A 22,236-nucleotide genomic window follows, 5' to 3' on the forward strand; every position below is an offset into this window, starting at 1 on the left:
TCTTAATTGTAAGGTCTGGATTAATGATTGATAGCTTGCAGTATACTTTATCTCTGTCCCAATATTTAGTAGGATTTTCTCCAATTATTTCTAATTTTTCTAATCTAGAAATGAGAGAGTCTAAATCAGGTTTATGTGTGTTTATTAATTGAAGTAACTGTTGTGGGAGTATAAGATCATGTGGGATACAGGTGTCATCAGTTATAGGGCTTGACCAGCCAAGTGGGGCTAGTTTTCCGAGTCTTGGTAGTCAGAAAAAGCTAGGGCACAGGTCTGGTTATCCGGTTGTGTCTTCTTACTAGGTTGTTTACAGGCATTTTTAGGAGAACATTGACAAGATGTGTTTTCTGAAGGTAGAAGTTCTATGTGGGATTTTGTAGTTAAGGGATGGACAATAGAGGGATAGTCTGATACTATTGGAGATATTATGGGTGAAGAAAAGAAAAGAGCATAATCCTTAGTTAGAAGACAAGCTCTATCTGATGCTACCAGAAAATTTAAACCTAGGATTAAATGAATATTAGGATGTAAGAGTGGCTTAATCCATAGCTTAGGAAGTGAGAGTGGTGTGCCGTATTTACCACAGTTGTCATAAAATCTTAGATGGGTGTTAGTAACAAATTGCGTGCAAGCTAACTGTTGACCATCAAATTGTGTACTTAGTAATGGTTGTGATGCTGTTTTTATAAAAGTTTTCGGTAAGACAGAAAGAAGTGTATTTTCATCTATGGTGGAGTTGGTAGCTCCACTATCTAAAAAGGCATGTAGGGTGAATTCATGGCCATGGATATTTACTAGACATTTGACTCTAATGTCTAAAGTTTTTCCTGTATTACATATACTAGAGGCTTTTATAAAGACTAGATCTCGATCTATTACATCTGTTGGTATTAGTTGTAAACCTTTTCCTTTATCAAGGGTAACCTGAGAAGAAGAATGTGGAGGAAGATTTTCTTTTATTTGTTTATCTAGGATCTCAATTTCTGTTTCTAATTTATTAATACGTGTTTCTAATACAGAAACTCTTGTTTCTAATAAAAAATTTCTAGTTCCTCCTTTAGAGAGCTGGCTTATAGGTATCGTAATAGAGAATAGTTGTTGAAGACAAAGATTACAGGCTTGTTTTTTACATATTTTGCAGGTTCCTCTTTTGTCTAAAGAAGGATAATAACTACAAAAGAAACAAGGAATGTTATCAGTTCCTGTTTTGAGTATCCACTCATGTATGCAGTTAAGTTCTTCTGTAGTCTTATTGTTAAGTTGTTTAAACATTAGATTTGTATCTGGAAATAGAGAGTCTTCCCATAATTCATCTAGAGTGTCTAATGTATCATAGGGTATGTAATTTTCAGGATATATGTTATACTGCTGATGCGTGGGTTGCAAGAAAGAGTTTACAAGACTGTAATAAGAAGAAGGAACAACTTCTTCTATGTCATCTACAGAAACAATAGAGTAGATAGAGGATGTATCAGAAACATCTGATTGTACTTCTATTAAATCTAGATTTGTACAGGTAACTAGTTTTGCTTCTCGGGTATATAAATTCTTTTTATTTGAGCAGGCAGAGGATAAATGACCTGGTTCATTACAGGCAAAACATGTGATAGTATTGGCATATGTCTTCTTTGGTTTGAACTTCCGTACATGTTTTTCTTTATTTAAGTAAGGTTTCTTTTCTCTACTTTTTCTAAGATAATAAGTCTTTTTAGGTTTTATTGCCTTTGACCTTGTTACCAATTTTCTGGGTGTTCTTGATGAATGATTTAGTCTTGATTTAGGTTGGGTGAGGCCATATTGTTGAGGGGTATATATCTGACTACAAAATCCATATTGTTGATTTTTTAATTGCTTTTGTATATGGATATAGGTACATTTTTCTTTAAGTATGGAAATAATGTGTTGAATTCTTACTCCAATATTATCGTATTGTGGTGCTACATTCATGTCTGTCCAGGCTTTATGTATTTCCTTTCCTAAATCTCCTGGAAGTTTGCTAAAAAGTCTTTCCCCTAGTTCCGGGTTACAATAGTTACCCGAGACTGCTGTTAATGCTAGAAAGTCATTACAAAAAGGTTTAATCCAGTTCCAACTAAAGAGTTGTTATTGTTCTAAGTCTCTCATAGCTTCTCTTTGTCTTATATCTAATCCAGTATTAGCATCTCTGGCAGTAAACAACCTATGAATTGTATAGCAAAAATTGAGTATGTTATTTCCTTGTGATGCCATCCTGGCTACTTTCTCAGGATATGTAGTTTTATAGGCTTCCCATGCTGCTCTGGCAACATCACCTAGGTAATTTTCTCCTACTCTTATCATGGCTTCTCCTGTTTCTATGTCTAGTTCATGTCTAGCTTGATAATCTCTTTTAACAGAGACTATCCATTGTTCTAGATAAGTATCATAAAGTTGCGGATCATCGCATTCTCCAATATTTAACAAGACCGAATTCTTGCCAAAGTAAGTAATTTCAGGTGGTCTTCTTTTTCCTATTGTTCTTAATAAAGGATTATTATTAGTATATGGGGTAATTTTTGTTCTTGGGGGATGTCCTTCCCCATAATCCATAGTTCTCATAGAACTTTCAGGGTATCTTACTTGTAGCGGTTGTGGTCTGGAGTTACTAGTGCTACTAGATTCGGCTGGATTCATTAGATTTACTGTTGAGAAGTAATCTTGTTTTTTAGCAATTATGTTATGCTCTTCGTCGAAATATAACATCCAGTCAGGCTCTAATTTATGGTGTAAAAGGTCAAAAGTTTCTAATTCTTTTAAATCTTCTTTAGTGAAATAATTGGCTATTTCAAATGGAATGTAAACATATTCATTTAGATCGTCATAAAATAAATAATTACTTTCTGTATTATTGTTTATAGGAGTGTCAAGTATGCTATATTCAATGTTCATTCAATTCATGTTAGTTTGAGTTTCTTCATTATCTTCTTCCTGTGATGTTGAAGGTTTATAATTATGAAATCTTACTATAGAGCTTCCATGTCTATCTTTATAAATAATGGATTCTGTTGGTTGTAAGGTTTGTGGTTTATTGTTTAATTCTAAATTAAGAGTCCAGTCCAATCCTGCAAGTAATGTTGATGAGAAGTCCTTAGGTTTGTGGAAATAAATGCCTTTTGTCGTAAGGGTTTCAATAACACTAGTAATTTGAACTTTAAAACTATTGTTAATATTTGTCATAGTTTTCCCTAGAAAGATTATGTCTATTTGTATATTATGTCTTTGAAAGTCTCCATACCCTCTGGTATTGAAATTTTAATATGTTCTATAAAGTCCGGGATTGTCATATTGAAGTTTGGACAGAAATAGGTAATTCCTAAATTGCTATTCATATCTACTTCAATGAGTCCAATAATTGCCTTATCATTGTCTGAAAATCTTGAGTCATAAAGGACTAAAAATACTTTAGCTCCTATACTTTTTCTAGTAAGTCCTCTTAGTCCAAATACTATTAATCCTAGATGTATGTAGTGATGTTTTCTTTGTAAAAGTGTTCTTGCCGATTCTTCTGTCATGAGTGTAAATCTTTCTTCACCTCCATCTGGTAGATGAAGTGGTTGTGTTCTGTGATGTCTATAAAGTGATGTCGAGAAGCACAATAGTCCTTGATTATATATTCTTTTTGGGTTTAAGGTATTTAATTGTTCGTTAGAAAAAGTGTCTAAATTTTGTTCTATGTCTATTAGTTCTTCTAATTGATAAGTGGCAATATTTGTTGAGGACCTCCTGGGTATTATGAATAAGTTTTTATTTGGTTGTCTTAAAGTTTGTGATAAACCAGAAAAACTTTCAGTTTGTTTCTTTGTTTGTAGATCCATTTGAAATGATATCTTGAGTCTTATAAGTAAGAAATTTATAAGTAGTAGGTTGTTGTCGGATAACTGTTTTTCCTAAAGACAATTTACTAAGGTCTTTGTTAATACTTTCAAGAGTTTCTTTTAGATTATTTGTGTGAGTATCTTTATAGATATGATTTTCTAGAGTAAGTAGTTGAGTTTCTAATACCGTAAGCCGATAATGTAAAGAAGTAAGTAGTGCTAGTATGGTGTTATTTTGTTGTACTAGTACTTGGTCACCTTGATTTACTAGTGAGACGTTACTGTAACCAGTTTCTTTACTTTTAGCAAATTGTTGGGAAAACTCAATAGCTTCTTCGTAATGAGTGTTTCTAAATTGTAGTTTGTTCATAAATTATAGGGTCCTAAAGGGTCTTGAGGCTTCGATAAAATTTTTTTTTTTAAATGAAATAAACAAATTGTAACAAGTAGATTAATAGTGAAGCAATATATTTAAACAAATAATCTTTTCTAGTAAACAATTTAAATAGTAAATAGTAAATAGTAAAAAAAATACAGTTATAGTGAAGTGCAGAAATAAAGTAGATAGTCATAATACCGTGATGGTATGGTTAAATATATTGACTTTTTAAATTTTTACTCTTTTTTTTTTTTTTAACTAAACTGCTTTCTTTTCTTGTTTGTTTTCCAGGGAGCCTCACCTGTTCAGGACCTCACCTTTCAATCAGTGCCCCGGCTTATGCGTAAGTTTTTGGGTTGCTACCCTTCTTACTTAGCCCGCACAGGTCTTATATGATTTTGGTTATTCCTGATACAGTTACTGTTCACCTATCGGTTACTAAGACAAGGACTGAGGAAAAGAACCAAGACGAAAGAGACAGAAACTTAGATTATCAGTATAAAACAAGCAACAAGCATAGATCTTATTTAATAGAGAATTTTTACAGAGAGTTACATAAAATTTTTACATAAAGATAGCTTACATAGAAGACAACATATATTACATAAAAGTACCGAATTTTTACATAACTTAACAGAGAGAACTTACAAACACACTTGCGTAAACTTGAAGAACAGCGGAAGAGTATGGACAGTAGTGAGTGCAGTGGGGGGAAGTGGATGCTTCAGCAAGAGAGTTTTTGGGTCCTTTTATAGGAGGAGGGGAGAGCTTTTCTTGGAGGAGAAGGAAAGCAGAGAAAGAGAGGGGCCTGGAAAGAGAAAGCTTGGCGAAGGACAAGTGGAAAGCTCTAAGAAATGGAAAGGGGGCCTGGCAAAAGAAGGGTTTAGTTGAGAGGACAGATGGCTTCTTTTTAGGTGGGTGGACATAATGGCTAGGTGGCAGAAAAAACGTCATGAATGACGTTTTTGGTAGATGTTCTTGTAGTGTTGTGTTTATGGGAGAGAACGTCATGGATGACGTTATTAAGTCTCCATTAAGTTGTCGAGATTATTGTCACTGGTAAGATCCAGAGAGGGAGTTTGTGAACTTCCGGCTAAGTCTGACTGCATACTTCTGTTGAGTGCTGCTCTATATGCTCTAGCAGAGAGAACAGAGCTGGCTAGTCTCTTCTGACAGTATCTTTCAGTTTTTCTTTTATAATGTTGAAGCAATGTCGTATGCTGTGTTTTGAAGGAGAAAGGGAGGAATCTAGTCCCCATATCTTTTGGCCAATAGATCTTCTCAGTATAAGTTTCTCCTATTAGGAAGTAATTATCTGGATCTGTCAAGCAATCCCAAGCCCAATTAGTTCCTTGTACTGATGCTCTCCAATGCTTTAATTGATCTTCAATAGTAGGAAGAGCTTCCCAATGGAGATCGGGGTCAGATGGGTAATCTTCAAGTTCTGTTTGGATACCCCCGACTTCATTGATATCCAGCTTAACCAGATGTTTGGCTGGTTCAATATTAAGGTTAAGCCATTCCGGTGGAGAGCTGTCAAAAGTACATACAACAAACGGTTCCTCTTCTTCGAGGGCCAGAGAAATAATAGTACCAAGCTTTTTAGGAAAATCTTTAACAGAATCTAGATCATGTATCCAGACTTTGTATAGTAGTCCATAGTCCATCAGAAGAAAAGGAGTAATAAGCCTTCCTTTGTATGAAATTGCTTTATACCTTTCATAGTCTAAGTTGGCTTTTCGGAAGGAATATAGCAACTGGCATGGACATCCGTATTTAGCAGAGTCCTTGATTATATATTCTTTTGGGGTTTAAGGTATTTAATTGTTCGTTAGAAAAAGTGTCTAAATTTTGTTCTATGTCTATAAGTTCTTCTAATTGATAAGTGGCAATATTTGTTGAGGACCTTCTTAATTATATAATAGACTATAAAATTTAGTCTCAAGTTTTCCTCAGGATGGGAAAACTCAATAGCTTCTTCGTATCTATTTCTGTAAATTTAGTAATATTACTGGGCGCATAAACGTATCACGGATATCATAGGACCCATGAGTTCCTTCAGTAATTTGTGCATATGTAGGAGTTTCTTTTGATTGTGAGCTAGTTGGCACCATAGTTGTTGTTTTTAATAAAGTGCTAATAAAGAAATTAGCACCAAGTTGAGTCCTGGCAGCATTAAAGGCTTCTTCAAGTGAATAATACCCTTTGAAGAAAGGATGTTCTAAGCCTTGTATGGCCATATTTGTTTCCTCCCAAGTAGCATATACCCCAGCTTGTGGCCCAGAAAAGACTACATAGCAAGAGAATTTCTTGCCTGCTGGCTTTTGTATGGTTGTTAGAAAGTAGTTTGTTAAAGCATTTATGACTGCTATCTTGTGTCCGGAGCTACCAGGGATGGTAGGAATGTGCCAAATGTTATCTATCAAACAGTGTTGAATGTGATCTAGTTTGTCTCTGAATAAAGAGTAAACTGATCTTTTGCTGTAAACTGTTGTAGTTCTTGTGTTCCAAATCTTAATGTTTTAGTAGCAAACGATGTGTGAACTTTCCTTGGCCGATCCATTACCTAAACAAAAATTGTTAGTGGAGTAAACGAGATAAAGTATCAGCTAAAGAATTGTTAATTCCTTTTATATGTTCCCAGTGAATACGTAAACCTTTATTAATAATAGTATCTGTGAATTTTAGCCATCTCTTAGTACTTAATCCTTTTCTTAATCCTTTAGTTTGTTGGCTATACTTGACTATAGCTTCGCAGTCGGTTCGAATGGTAATTTCTTGCTTATTACAAATGAATAATTTGAAGGCTTCTAGACAATAAATAACTGCTAATATTTCAAAATCTAACGAGGTAAGATGTCCTTTTTCTTGAAATTTTCCAGAGGCATATCTGCATAAGGTTTCTGTAGTTTTAGGGTCATACTTGGATGTTTTTCTAAATAAAATTCCTCCCCATCCTGTTTCACATCCATCTGTTTCGATGACTAAGTAGTCAGCATCAAGTGGTAGTGTTAACATGGGAATTGTTTTTACTAATTCTTTAATCTGTTTTACAAGTGCTATATCTTGTTGATTAAAGTGTTTTTGTCCTGTTAAGGAGGTTTTGTTGTATAAGGGGCCGCTGATTTTTCCTATATTTTTTAAATAAGGTCTAGCATAATTTAGGAGTCCTAAAAAGGCTCTTAGAGTTTTAGTGTCTTCCATCTTATCTGGAAAAGCAAGGATTTTAGCAGAGATATGAGGTTGAAGGGCTATTTGTCCCTGTCCTATTTCTGCTCCTAAGAAATCAATATGAGTAGTGGCTATTGTCATTTTCTTTCGAGAAATAATCAGACCATGTTTCTCAAATAAATTAAATATAATATGAAGATGAGCATAATGTTCTTGTTTAGTCTTAGAGAAAACTAAAATATCATCTATATACACACAAGTGAAAAGAGAAAAATCTCGAAAAATGTCATCCATTTTCCTTTGGAATATTTGAGGAGCGACCTTAAGGCCAAAAGGCATAACAAGCCACTCAAAATGTCCTTCGGGACAGGAAAATGCTGTCCATTCAATGGACTCAGGATGCATTTTAACTTGCCAAAATCCTGATTTCATGTCAAATTTTGAGTACCATTTTGAGTTTTGGATTTTATTTAAGAGTTGGTCTTTGTCGGGAATTTTATAACCGTCTTCTTGACAATTATCATTTAGTCTCTTGTAATTAAATACCATTCTAGATTGGCCACGTTTTTGTTCTGATCCTTTATTAACTATAAAAGCTGGACTTCGGTGCCTAGATGTAGACCTTTGAATGGCTCCTAAAGTTAAGAGTTGGTTAATATGCATTTTGCATTCTTCAGTTTCCCAATTTGTATATTTTAAGTCTTGGGTCTTAATTGTAAGGTCTGGATTAATGATTGATAGCTTGCAGTATACTTTATCTCTGTCCCAATATTTAGTAGGATTTTCTCCAATTATTTCTAATTTTTCTAATCTAGAAATGAGAGAGTCTAAATCAGGTTTATGTGTGTTTATTAATTGAAGTAACTGTTGTGGGAGTATAAGATCATGTGGGATACAGGTGTCATCAGTTATAGGGCTTGACCAGCCAAGTGGGGCTAGTTTTCCGAGTCTTGGTAGTCAGAAAAAGCTAGGGCACAGGTCTGGTTATCCGGTTGTGTCTTCTTACTAGGTTGTTTACAGGCATTTTTAGGAGAACATTGACAAGATGTGTTTTCTGAAGGTAGAAGTTCTATGTGGGATTTTGTAGTTAAGGGATGGACAATAGAGGGATAGTCTGATACTATTGGAGATATTATGGGTGAAGAAAAGAAAAGAGCATAATCCTTAGTTAGAAGACAAGCTCTATCTGATGCTACCAGAAAATTTAAACCTAGGATTAAATGAATATTAGGATGTAAGAGTGGCTTAATCCATAGCTTAGGAAGTGAGAGTGGTGTATTTACCACAGTTGTCATAAAATCTTAGATGGGTGTTAGTAACAAATTGCGTGCAAGCTAACTGTTGGCCATCAAATTGTGTACTTAGTAATGGTTGTGATGCTGTTTTTATAAAAGTTTTCGGTAAGACAGAAAGAAGTGTATTTTCATCTATGGTGGAGTTGGTAGCTCCACTATCTAAAAAGGCATGTAGGGTGAATTCATGGCCATGGATATTTACTAGACATTTGACTCTAATGTCTAAAGTTTTTCCTGTATTACATATACTAGAGGCTTTTATAAAGACTAGATCTCGATCTATTACATCTGTTGGTATTAGTTGTAAACCTTTTCCTTTATCAAGGGTAACCTGAGAAGAAGAATGTGGAGGAAGATTTTCTTTTATTTGTTTATCTAGGATCTCAATTTCTGTTTCTAATTTATTAATACGTGTTTCTAATACAGAAACTCTTGTTTCTAATAAAAAATTTCTAGTTCCTCCTTTAGAGAGCTGGCTTATAGGTATCGTAATAGAGAATAGTTGTTGAAGACAAAGATTACAGGCTTGTTTTTTACATATTTTGCAGGTTCCTCTTTTGTCTAAAGAAGGATAATAACTACAAAAGAAACAAGGAATGTTATCAGTTCCTGTTTTGAGTATCCACTCATGTATGCAGTTAAGTTCTTCTGTAGTCTTATTGTTAAGTTGTTTAAACATTAGATTTGTATCTGGAAATAGAGAGTCTTCCCATAATTCATCTAGAGTGTCTAATGTATCATAGGGTATGTAATTTTCAGGATATAGGTTATACTGCTGATGCGAGGGTTGCAAGAAAGAGTTTACAAGACTGTAATCAGAAGAAGGAACAACTTCTTCTATGTCATCTACAGAAACAATAGAGTAGATAGAGGATGTATCAGAAACATCTGATTGTACTTCTATTAAATCTAGATTTGTACAGGTAACTAGTTTTGCTTCTCGGGTATATAAATTCTTTTTATTTGGGCAGGCAGAGGATAAATGACCTGGTTCATTACAGGCAAAACATGTGATAGTATTGGCATATGTCTTCTTTGGTTTGAACTTCCGTATATGTTTTTCTTTATTTAAGTAAGGTTTCTTTTCTCTACTTTTTCTAAGATAATAAGTCTTTTTAGGTTTTATTGCCTTTGACCTTGTTACCAATTTTCTGGGTGTTCTTGATGAATGATTTAGTCTTGATTTAGGTTGGGTGAGGCCATATTGTTGAGGGGTATATATCTGACTACAAAATCCATATTGTTGATTTTTTAATTGCTTTTGTATATGGATATAAGTACATTTTTCTTTAAGTATGGAAATAATGTGTTGAATTCTTACTCCAATATTATCGTATTGGGGTGCTACATTCAGTCTGCCCGTGCTTTATGTATTTCTTTTCCTAAATCTCCAGGAGTTTGCTAAAAGTCTTTTCCCTAGTTCAAGGTTACAATAGTTACCCGAGACTCAGTAATGCTAGAAAGTCATTACAAAAAGGTTTAATCCAGTTCCAACTAAAGAGTTGTTATTGTTCTAAGTCTCTCATAGCTTCTCTTTGTCTTATATCTAATCAAGATTAGCATCTCTGGCGTGAACAACCTATGAATTGTATAGCAAAAATTGAGTATGTTATTTCCTTGTGATGCCATCCTGGCTACTTCCTCAGGATATGTAGTTTTATAGGCTTCCCATGCTGCTCTGGCAACATCACCTAGGTAATTTTCTCCTACTCTTATCATGGTTTCTCCTGTTTCTATGTCTAGTTCATGTCTAGCTTGATAATCTCTTTTAACAGAGATTATCCATTGTTCTAGATAAGTATCATAAAGTTGCGGATCATCGCATTCTCCAATATTTAACAAGACCGAATTCTTGCCAAAGTAAGTAATTTCAGGTGGTCTTCTTTTTCCTATTGTTCTTAATAAAGGATTATTATTAGTATATGGGGTAATTTTTGTTCTTGGGGGATGTCCTTCCCCATAATCCATAGTTCTCATAGAACTTTCAGGGTATCTTACTTGTAGCGGTTGTGGTCTGGAGTTACTAGTGCTACTAGATTCGGCTGGATTCATTATATATATATATATATATATATATATATATATATATAGTTTACTTGGGAGAGCGAAAAGTAAAACTAATAAAAAATTTTCACAATGAAAATATTTTCATCATTTACTTCATTAAAAATTTCAGAAGGATGAGAAACGTAATCTATCAACTGATAGTTTTGGAGTCAAAATTGATCATCTCAAAATTAGAAGGAAAATCACATATGAAAAAAAAATAACGCATGCATCCTTTTTAACTCATAAAATTATATCATGTACTTCAAAAAATAACTCATATATCTTTTTTTTTATTTACAAAATTATATTACATATATCTACTATCTAAATAAACAATAAAAAGAAAAGATTTCTTTAATTTTTTTTTACTTTTTCTTTAAGGATAATTTTTCCCATAAATTTTTTCCGCTCACAGGAAACGTCCTCTTAACTTATTCCTTATTTTACGAATATATTTTTAATTGTCTAAAAAAGCATAGAAAAAGCCAGCATTGCCTGCGAAGTAAAGCGTGCAATTATTGATTGTTGTTATCTCTGAAATACGATTTAACTACTATAATGATTCTCCCTTCCTAGCCTCATCGGAAAGGGACGAAGCTCCGATCTCTCTCCCCCCACCGGGAAAGCAAATCCACCGCACGGGGACGCCCTACCCACCCAGGGATCCAAGCAATCCCTCCCGGGCCTCCCCTTCTCTCAGACCCACGCGTTCCCAAGTTCCTTCATTTTATCCGATTTTCTCCTACTAGCATTTTGGATCGGTTCGGGCCTCAATCCAGACCGCCCCTGGCCGCGATCCTTCCCTCCGTCGGAATTCTAGGGTTCCTGGTGCGACTGGGCCGGAGAGCTTTGGGCTTGGGGGCGGAGATGGACTCCGAGGACGACATGCATGACGCCGACGACCTAGACTCGTTGGACGACCAATTCTATAGCGGGTACGCCGCCTTGGGCAGCGATGACGGAGACGAGTACGATTTCGTCGACAACGTGTCGGATGGCGCCGAGGAAAGCACCTCGCATCGCCAGCAGGTGAAGGATTAACTTAAACGCCTTTCTGTTTTTCATCAAGTTTGGTGCTTCGATGGGTGATTTTTTTGTGCTGGATTCGAAAGTTACTCATCTTTGTATTGAGCAAGGAAGGAACTTTTATTTAGCTCGGATTGGATAGGCGGCATACTTGTGCTTGGATCCGATGGAATTAAGGATTAGCGGCGTTGGATTTGACAGTTTGAGTTTCTGTATATCACATCATTTCCCACTTTAACAATAACTTTCTTCATTAAACATGTCGAAGGAAAAAGGTTTCTTTTCTGGTTGCAATGTATTGGTACTATTATGAGATTTTGGTGGAAGTAGAATTGATTGTCTGATTAACTGAAGGAAATGCCCATTAATGCTATTTGATCAATTTGTGTTATGACTTGACACTTTAGATTTTCTTTAATTTGGAATTTCTTTTGCCTCTCAGTTTTCTTATAGATTGTTGGCATATTCTGTAGTATATAAATTATAAATACTTTTTTGATGAAAGACATTTACTTTCCTAGAGATTATTATTTATTTGTCACTGGCTTATGTGTCTGTTTAAATGTAAAAAGTACCACTATATTATATTTGTACCTGAAATAATCTTTCACAAATATGCAATAGTTGAAATATTGGATAGTCAAACATGTGATGATTTAGCTACAAAACTATTGGATCTTTGCATGCATTTTCGAAGGAAGTTCCTAATAGCGCCTGATCTTGATTTATAATGTTATTTCAACATTTCATAATTTTCACTATTTCAGCGCTCACCACATTAATGAAAAGCTTCATTTGAAATTAACTGGTTGGTGCAGCTCCATGTTATCTTACTGCTACGTTGATTATCTATCAGGATAAGTACTGGAGGCTGGAGTAACCATCGGGGCAGTTCAAACTTCAAACAATATATATTCCCTCCTAAGCTTGAAATAAATTAGATGGCTAACATGTTTTTTTAAAAAGTTGTGCCATCTGATTAATAATTTTCTCTTGACATTTTTATTATTTTTGTGTGTGATATTCCTTGTCGGTTTTTAAGTATTCATGTTTCTAAAAGTAAGTCAAACATTGTGGCAAAGTTTTCTTTAATCGATGTATCAAAGGAATTCCTTTGAGCCTATCCTAACTTTTATTAGTGTTTTTTTTGCCATTTTTTACTAAAATTATTTTGTTTTCTCATAACTCTTTCTTTTACCATCACAGCAAAATTATACTATTTTAAGTGATGCTGACATAAGGCTACGCCAGGAAGAAGACATAAGTAGGATATCAACTGTGCTTTCAATACTAAGATCTGAAGCATGCATTCTTCTACGCCATTATAACTGGTAATGAATATCTTTGTTGCTTTTCCTAATGTTTCTTTCCAAATGTTCCAAACTTAAACTTTAGATTGCCAATGCTCCCATTAAAATCAACAAAGATTGTGTATTAGTGTCAATTTTGAGCTGCATCTTTCATCTGTGTTTTGTGAAAATATAATATTCTTGTTCCCGTGTATGATGTGTCTGTGATTAAGACGCTTCATCTTGAACTAAAATCCATTATCAATTTGATGGATCCTACTTGATTTTATTGGTCACAAAAATAAATTTTCAATAGCATGTTAACTTTTAAACTGTTCCTCTGACATTCTTATCTTTTAAAGTAATATTAGACTTAACTTAATCTCTCTCAATATTAACTTTTCACTTCAAGAGTAATGTTAGAACCCTAATCTATCTCTTTAATTTTCAACTTAATCTCACAAGGCATCATATCACATCGGAACTCTTTAGAATCTTGTGATATGTTCAATTTGAGCGCGAGCCAAGATTTTTTTTTTTTTTCATATTGTCATTTGAAGATTGTCACCATCTTCATCTTTTGAGGATATCTTTCTTGTAGATCCTCATGAACTACAATCCATTTATCACCAAATTCATTATCAAGCTCCTCAATCATTGTAGTAGTACTATTGTCTTCATTATACTAGTCTAATGTCTTTTCATTCTTTTAGGAAACTATTTTTACATAGCAAGTTGAACATATACAATATTAATGCTCTAATTTGAAGTGAGTGATAGAATTGTATTTATTAGTGTTTATATATATATATATATATATTTTGTAACTTCTTAGACCTCAATTTTTCATCTGGCTATTTATTGCCTGCACAGGAGTGTTAGTCGGGTACATGATGAATGGTTTGCAAATGAAGACAATGTTCGAAAGGTCGTTGGTTTGCTGGAAAACTCAAGTGAAATGCAGAGGACTAGAGAAGTAAGAGAAGTTGAGCAATTTATATTATTTCTTTTAATAATTGTCTGTTCAGGGTAGATTTTGGCTATTGAATGTACAGGTTCACTTTTTTTTAACTTACCTTTTGCTCACTAGTCTGGATCATTTTCTTTTTGTGGCAGCTTACATGTGGAATTTGTTTTGAAAACTATCCTCGTGACAGGATGACTTCTGCTGCTTGTGGTCATCCTTTTTGCCACACTTGTTGGAGAGGTAAGTATTGTTCCATGGGAAGTCGTAGGTATATAGTTTTGTGTACTGGTCTCCTAGTTTCTTCCTCCTTTCATATAATTTTGTACCATAATTTTCTCTATGATTTTAAGCTGAAGTTTATTGCTAATGTACACTGATGTCATTCCCTTGTCCATGCCTTCGTATTCTGTATTTTGGATCTTACAACATATACTTTTGAGTTTGTAACCATCATATTTCTTTCTAGTTATGAACTCAAACATATGTCAAATTGTATTGAAAATAGAACAAGGAAATTGCGTACTTACTGTCTTCAAGTCTTGTGGTCACATTGCCTGTACTTCTATGAGCACCTATGTCATCTCTGATTTCTATCCAGCCTGGATACAGGTTCTGTGCAATTGGTAGTATCGTATCATACTAACTAGGCAGCATTGTGGATAATGATGGTAATAGTAGTTATCTTGGCATTTTAGGACTATAAATACTAATAATAGTACACATGTTCTTGGCAAGATATTGTCAGAGGAAACACATTTCCTTTTTTTTTAAATAACAATTAATTCTTTAAGAAACTTGCTACAAAACAAACTACCTTCAACCATACGTGCTTCCCTATTCCTACTCGTAGGGGCATGAAACCAACTACCTGTCCTGCTTCATCATTCTAATGTCCTCCACTAAATACACAGTGTAGGAGGCAAGTTTCTACCTTCAAGATATTTTACAGAGATTTAAGAGTCAGTAACAATTACAATAGTAACTATAAACTTCTCTAAACACCTTGGTGATATTGCCGTGATGGCTGCTCACTCGCTATGGACAACTGATGATCTGCTAATAATCTTACCCAGTACAGTTAGTCAGCTACAACACCAGCAGAAAATTTCACTATTGAACAAACAACAGTTGTGTCCTCATTTTTAGATATCCAAGCTGCATCATATTAAACTAGCAAATGATTTTTGGAGCCAAAAGAACCACTCTTCAATTGAACTACAACAGACATATGCTTGCCTCTACAAAAAGCAGCTAAAATCAATAATTTCAGCCTCAATAGTTTGGATAAGCTTTTAAGATGCATGTCATTGCCCCTCATTATGCTTCTTTTCATTCTATGAATTCAGCAGCAGCTAACAATCTCCTCCAAGCAACCTTCTATAGGAAAATTTTCACTTTGAATTAGATACCCATACACCCTGAAAGTTTTCAGTTAATATCAACCCCTTCCTCTCGTCCTTTCATATTTCTCCCCTTCAAATTGTTATAAGTACCTTTAGAGTTTGTTCCACCATTTAGACTGTCTTTTTAAACCCACCTATCTTTCTTTCTACTAGAAGACACATAAATGGTCAGAATTTGGCTGATCAATTCCTCAGCAAAGAGCTCCCTAAGACCTAAACCAACATTTCAATCATCTCCAATAAGCAATTCCAAGACCATTATTCTATTTATATACTTCATAATGACAAAGGTAGGCATCTAATCCAAAGGGTATTGAATCTATCCAAGGATCCTGCCTCACATTGCAGTCTTTATTATCTCCTACCAGCTTGATCAAATAACCCCTTAACTCCAAGATTGACCTTTGGAAACTTTAGTAAGCCCACAAAGGTGTTTTAGTTTACAACTTTTTGTTTTATTAAATTCAAAGATCTACACACATCTCCATTTTCATAAAAAAAAAAATTCTGAAAATGTTTGATATCATGTTGTTGACCAAGTCATTCACCCAAACACTACCTAGAGAGTATACACTGAATTTACAACCAAGACAATTAGGACAAGCTTACCAACTTTTGAAATGTGCCTTTTGTTCAAGTTTTTAACTCCCTCAAGGACCTTTTTCCACAAGTAAATTATGAGCACTTGCAGGAACCCCTGTAGGAGAAATATAAGCACCACAACATTTGAAAGGGAAATACCTTTCTTTATACCTAAGTAGTTACATACACTTATCATCGCCCTATCACTGCTACTAGTACTTCTCAGACTTCTCCAAAACTACCCTTTGATTAGTGAATCTGTAAAACAATTCTATTACCTCCTCGAGCACCCTGTAAGAATTACCATTATCCTTGGTTGTGATGAGAAGGTTATCAATATAAATAATATTAGAAAAAGTCACTCCTGTCCAGCTTGGTTAGATATCTTTTAGCAGCAGCATCACTAAATTGAGTTTCTTAACCAAAACAAAGCAAAGCTTAGCAAGAAGGTGTATTCAGAATAGAGCCCCATCCATGGTTGTGCGTTAGTGTCTCACCAATCAACTCACTCAAGAACTTCTTCCTTTTAGCCATACACTGTCTGGAAGGAAGCAAGGGATTGTTTCTGCCATACTTTGTTTTTGACACCAACCTTTTTTCCAGCTCCTATTTCCCTCAGAACAACTAATATTCACCAACACCTCATCCTCCAAACTATAGTCTGCCACAGATCCAAGTCATTGACTTTCTAACTCGACATCATCCTTAGAAAGCCAAATTCAGCATAAGAACAGCAGCAGAAGCAGAAAAGACATAAGGTTCCATCTTTGTATCGGCCCCATGAGTCTTCCACATAATAACTCCCTGTACATCCATTCCCACATTACTATCCACCTCATTTGACCCTGCTACATTCACTACTTCATCCCCTACAACATTCCCACATGAGCTAATATTTACACCTTCCCATAAGTCTAATACCTGCTTCTTAACTGAAGAAACTTTAAACTTTCCGACTCCACACTTGTATATATATCCATAGTCCCACCTCAAGAATATAAAAGATACTATCCACCCTTTTGCTATCACCATTCACAGCCTTCCCAAAACTTGCCTTCTGTGCCCCTTTAGCCTTTATAAACATGGATCCAAAGGCCATACAGTTTGCTAGGACCATAATCACCATGCCCATGTATCTTTGAGCTCTCCAATTTTCCATCTAGTTCTGTCCCCTGCTTTCTCACACCATCCTTATCTTGCACCCTCTTTAACCCAACATCACTTTTTTGCTCCATCCTACCACAACAATAATGACTTATCCCACTAGGTAGGGTTGACTATATGGATCCTTTTACGCCATTTGTCTCTATCCCATACTATATCATCATTTATATTTAAATTCATTTTATCTTGTTTTATTGTTGCTAACCAAGTCTTTTTTAGTCTTCCTCATTCGAATAATAAAAATTAATCTCATTTTTATATGCTATAGATTGAAAGAACCTTACTATCCAACTTCAATCCTCAGACCCTGTGACATAGGCTTCTTCTTGCAAGCTTAGGCCTGAACCTTAAGATGGTAACCTGATAAATTTTCACCAAGCTACCTACAATAATAGCAACTGGAGGTAATATTTTTTATGAATTGAATCTAGAGGAAGCCTTCACAGTTGAACCCAAGTGACACTTCATCAATGTGCTCAATTTAAGGTCCTATAAAAGGCCTTCAAGAATCAGTGATAGAGGAGCACCATCAAGAAACCATAGACCTCTGAAGAAAGGCCTTATACCCACCCAAATCATCAAAGAAGAAATAAAAATACCAGAAATTAGACCAACAATGCATACTCCCTGCTTGAGTCCCCAATTTCTCAGCATCAAAATCTTAACCATTCTCAAAGGCAGCGTTTAGCAGAAAAAATTACCATACAAATGTATAGCATAGTCTGACTTTGTCTTCCCCAGATTGTGTCAGTTACAAACTCAGGAAGTCAAATTTGAATCTTCTGATCCTATTGACCAGACCAGATTCTTCTCCCTCATGCAACAGCGCTGTATATCTAAAAGACTAGCTTGTGACAACAAACGTCTTGTGGGAGAAGTGCTAACAAAAGGAATTTGTTTTGTCACTATCTCTCCTACTATCACTAGATTTCAAATTTCCTTCCATCTATATCCTAATGATGTTTGATAATTTGATTATAGGTCATATTGAACTTAATATCAAAAACATTAGAAGCAAAACATCTTGATTGTGGAAGTGATGCTCTAGCTTATTGGTCATTTGGTCTATCTGCATGAAAAATAGCTAAAAGGCTTGAATATATTCTACAAGTTCATATTTAGATGTCCGAAAAAGTTTTTTTCCCGAATGAACTGTCATTAATCTTGCCAGATTTTAACTTTCGATTACCTGTACTTCAGGTTACATTAGCACGTCAATAAGTGATGGCCCTGGATGCTTAATGTTAAGGTGTCCTGATCCATCCTGTGGTGCCGCCGTTGGCCAAGACATGATTGATCTCTTGGCAACCCATGAAGATAAAGAGAAGTATTCTCGGTATCTTCTAAGATCTTACATTGAAGACAACAGAAAGGTACACTTATCTTGCTGCCTTTCTTATCAAATGTAAATATCATTTACAGAGACAACTAATTTAGGGACACGAAAACTTTACCGAGTTCTTGATCTGCAAAAACATGATGAAATCTTTATGGGTGATTTTGCATTTTCATAATTTTTCCCATGTGCAGACAAAATGGTGTCCTGCTCCTGGTTGTGAATTTGCAGTTGAGTATATAATTGGCAGTGGAAGCTTTGATGTTTGCTGCAATTGCTCGTATGGCTTCTGTTGGAATGTATGCATTCCTTGAGTGTCTACGATTATGTTTTATTTATCTAGTTTCTGTTTGCATTAACTTTTGAGGTTGGTCAAATGCTAACACAGTGCACTGAGGAAGCTCATCGACCAGTTGATTGTGATACAGTGGCAAAATGGATATTAAAAAACAGTGCTGAATCTGAGAATATGAACTGGTAGGCCTTGGGAAGAGCAAATTTTTTGCTTCTCTATGTTTTCAATAACTAAAGTTTATTAGTTGGATATTTTTACTCTACAATAATTTTCTTATTAAAAATTTCAAATCTTCTAACAATTGCTTAGTTTAGTGGTAATACCTCTGGAGGAATTTCTACTAAAGATCATCTGTTTGAATCTATATAATAGCACTCCCACCATTGGGAAGGACATAACCTTGTTGTCCCTGCTCTGAGCAGGGAATTGCCTTACATACAATGTGGTGCAGGGACACTTCACCGTCAAAGACTAAAAAAAAAAATGCCTCATCTACCTCTTAAGACATAAACATCAATCTTGGAAGTCTTTGAGTAGATTTACTTTTCAGGTTAACAATCAAAGGAACACAATTTTGTAATCATTGTCGAAGCTCAGGAGGGCTATCCATTTCCTACCAAAATATATATGCATTTTGGTGCCCAGACCTACTTTACCATGTGAGAATAAGCAATGTTGTGTAATGCTCTTGCTTGCATGGCAGGCTAGTGAGCAAACCAAACTTTGATACTATGTAGAAGTTAGTAGGACAACCTAATCATGTCCCAGAACTTCATAGGAATTTAGAATGAGGGCTTGGTACTTACACGTTCCTATGAACTTCCTACTCTACCGTGTATGAGTGGCACACCTTGCCTGGGGTCCATCTACCAAATTGTAGATGTTGATCATTGGCTAGATGTCACCCTCCTCTCGTGATATTAAAATGGACAAACTATTAGTGTCAACAAACATAACTAACATCTTATACCTCTATCTGGCAAATAAAACAAGTTCCAATGGATAGTACAATTAACGTGACATCTACCCTGAAAATGAAGGCAAACAGACAATGGACCCTAATGTGCAAAGTAAGAATACAACAAAATAGGAAAATAAGTATAAATAAGGCTCAATAACAAGTATAATTCAACAATGGTAGTAGCAGTTATGCATCATCATCTATGTAACAATTTGAATTACAAGCTAATACAACAGATAGTTGTGTAGCCATCAATATAGTTACAAGTACATTGCACTACAGCATGTTGTTTTACATGAGAGACTACTATCAAATAGCATGTGCGAACCTATAAATATCACTCTCTCTCTTTCACATGCAACTGAGAGCAGTATTTCATATTTTATCCTGCATAAATGATAATAGCTATTGAAATGTAAATATAATAATTACATAATATTTAGTTGTAAATTAAAGATGATTAGTAACATTAATAATATTTCAAATTAATTATAAACATGTCTTTTTGTCTAAATTATTAGTAATATCTACTTTTTTTAAAGTATTATATTATCTTCCAAAATGAAATATATTATTCACAATATATTTATTATCTAAAATAAATTAGTGATATTATTAATGTTATTTAACAATTTTTAGATTGTTAATTTATTCTTAATACTAATTTAAGTTATTTAATAATAATTAACAACTTATTGATGATTTGATTTATGTTAATTATAAACGTATTATTTTGATTAAGACTTTGTTATGATATATCAATTTAAAATGATATTAATAGCAACTAATTATATGTAACCTGTTAGAATATTAGTTTAGCTTAGTTAATAATAAGTTATTAATTTATAACATTTAACCTTAATCAGATTCATAATACACCAGGTAGTCATATATATACTTTTACATAAGTTAATAATTTATACTTATATGACCTAAAAACCATAAAATTAGTTCATGGTTTAAAATATGTATCATACTGAATGACATGGACAAAACATATCATTTTGGTAAATTATCAAAACTCAACACTAAAAGACATAGGGTAATTTCTCTTACATCACTTGTGCCAATTGTACCAATGAGTATTGGTGTTGTGTTGACACCTTGGCATGCCTTAGCACATTACGACATGTGTTAAGAGGAATTCAAGTAATGTTTATTATTTTTTATAGATTTTTTCTTTCAAATTCTAATGCAATTGATTATATATTTTTTACTTTCATTTTTATAAGTAAATAAGCTAATTGGAATAAGATTATAGGTGTAAAACATATAAATTCATCTTGACCCGCATTGAAGTAAAAAATGAATAAACATTATTTTAGACAAAATCTATGAAATTATGTTCTCCATTTATGTGTATAAAAATGACGATAACACTGATGCCATTGATATTGTTAATTAACTTAATTAACATAGGCAAAATTGGCTCATCCAATCTGAAATATCCCTTAACTTTAGATAATGAAAAGACTACAAAAGTGTACAGATAATGATTATAAATGGTATTTATTGCTCTCGTTATGATACTTAAGTTGTCCAGAATTTTTTTAATGAACCTTGTTTCATTTTGGTGTTGAATCAAGCTTAGTTTTTTTTTTCTTTTCTCTTACACATAAATCTATTATCTCATTTGCTTATTTAATTTTTCATGTATCTTTTCTCTCATTTGTAGGATATTGGCAAATTCAAAACCCTGCCCAAAGTGCAAGCGCCCAATTGAGAAAAACCAAGGATGTATGCATATAACCTGCACACCTCCTTGTAAATTTGAGTTTTGTTGGTAAGAATCTTATGTTCAGAAATCTAGTGTACTCATAATGTCGTCATTCTACCTTGTGCGTTTTTTCCACATGATAAGTTTTCTTGTAGGCTATGCCTTGGCTCATGGTCAGAACATGGAGAAAGGACTGGTGGCTTCTATGCATGTAATCGCTATGATGCTGCAAAGCAGGAAGGAGCGGTATATTTTTTTTCATCATTTTACTTGCTTTCTTGCAGCAGGAAGCTTTTAACATTCTTGACCATTTTGTATATCTTCTTCCTTTGCAACTGGTTCCAGTATGATGAATCTGAAAGGAGAAGAGAAATGGCTAAAAATTCTCTTGAGAGATACACCCATTACTATGAACGATGGGCGACTAATCAGTCGGTATGTGAGCTTTCAACTCTTCAATCCTTTCTATTAATTTTGTTCTATTTCATTTATATTTGACAGATCTCCCAAAAGGAGCACATGAGTTTGGGTCCCAAATAGCGCAGTATGCTCTATTTTTTCCAAATCATGTACCTTCTCTCTCCACATACCTAAATTTCTCTTCCACAGAGAACTAAATTAGTCATTCTCATTTGCAATTATTCTTATTGTCAAAACTTACCCATCTTTTTTAAAAACTTTATACCACAATGTAGATTTGTAAGATCATGGGGTATACCAAAATTTTATTTGAATTTAAAACCAACTATCAAGGAGTTCTTGAAAATCT

The 22,236-nt window shown here is 34.3% G+C and overlaps 1 protein-coding gene across 1 annotated transcript; it reads left to right on the top strand.

Moving 5' to 3' along the window:
- Positions 1-11,230: 11,230 nt before the first annotated feature.
- On the top strand, positions 11,231-22,049 carry LOC122016190 (probable E3 ubiquitin-protein ligase ARI7). Its single transcript, XM_042573423.1, has 10 exons — positions 11,231-11,756; positions 12,960-13,084; positions 13,916-14,018; positions 14,159-14,249; positions 18,359-18,531; positions 18,689-18,793; positions 18,883-18,971; positions 21,426-21,533; positions 21,623-21,713; positions 21,813-22,049. Exons 1-10 carry the CDS (start codon positions 11,595-11,597, stop codon positions 21,963-21,965), a joined length of 1,200 nt encoding a protein of 399 aa, XP_042429357.1. The 5' UTR covers positions 11,231-11,594; the 3' UTR covers positions 21,966-22,049.
- Positions 22,050-22,236: the final 187 nt, after the last annotated feature.

This window comes from Zingiber officinale, chromosome 8B (genome assembly GCF_018446385.1).
Source record: "Zingiber officinale cultivar Zhangliang chromosome 8B, Zo_v1.1, whole genome shotgun sequence".
NCBI classification, from domain to species: domain Eukaryota; kingdom Viridiplantae; phylum Streptophyta; class Magnoliopsida; order Zingiberales; family Zingiberaceae; genus Zingiber; species Zingiber officinale.

What these genes read in the sequence shown, in the direction of transcription:
- LOC122016190 (XM_042573423.1), top strand. Translation starts at nt 11,595, where the DNA reads ATGGACTCCGAGGACGACATGCATGACGCCGACGACCTAGACTCGTTG. An exon ending in ACATTGAAGACAACAGAAAG is followed by an intron (nt 18,532 to 18,688) that starts GTACACTTATCT and finishes TCCCATGTGCAG; the next exon opens with ACAAAATGGTGTCCTGCTCC. An exon ending in GAATCTGAGAATATGAACTG is followed by an intron (nt 18,972 to 21,425) that starts GTAGGCCTTGGG and finishes TCTCATTTGTAG; the next exon opens with GATATTGGCAAATTCAAAAC.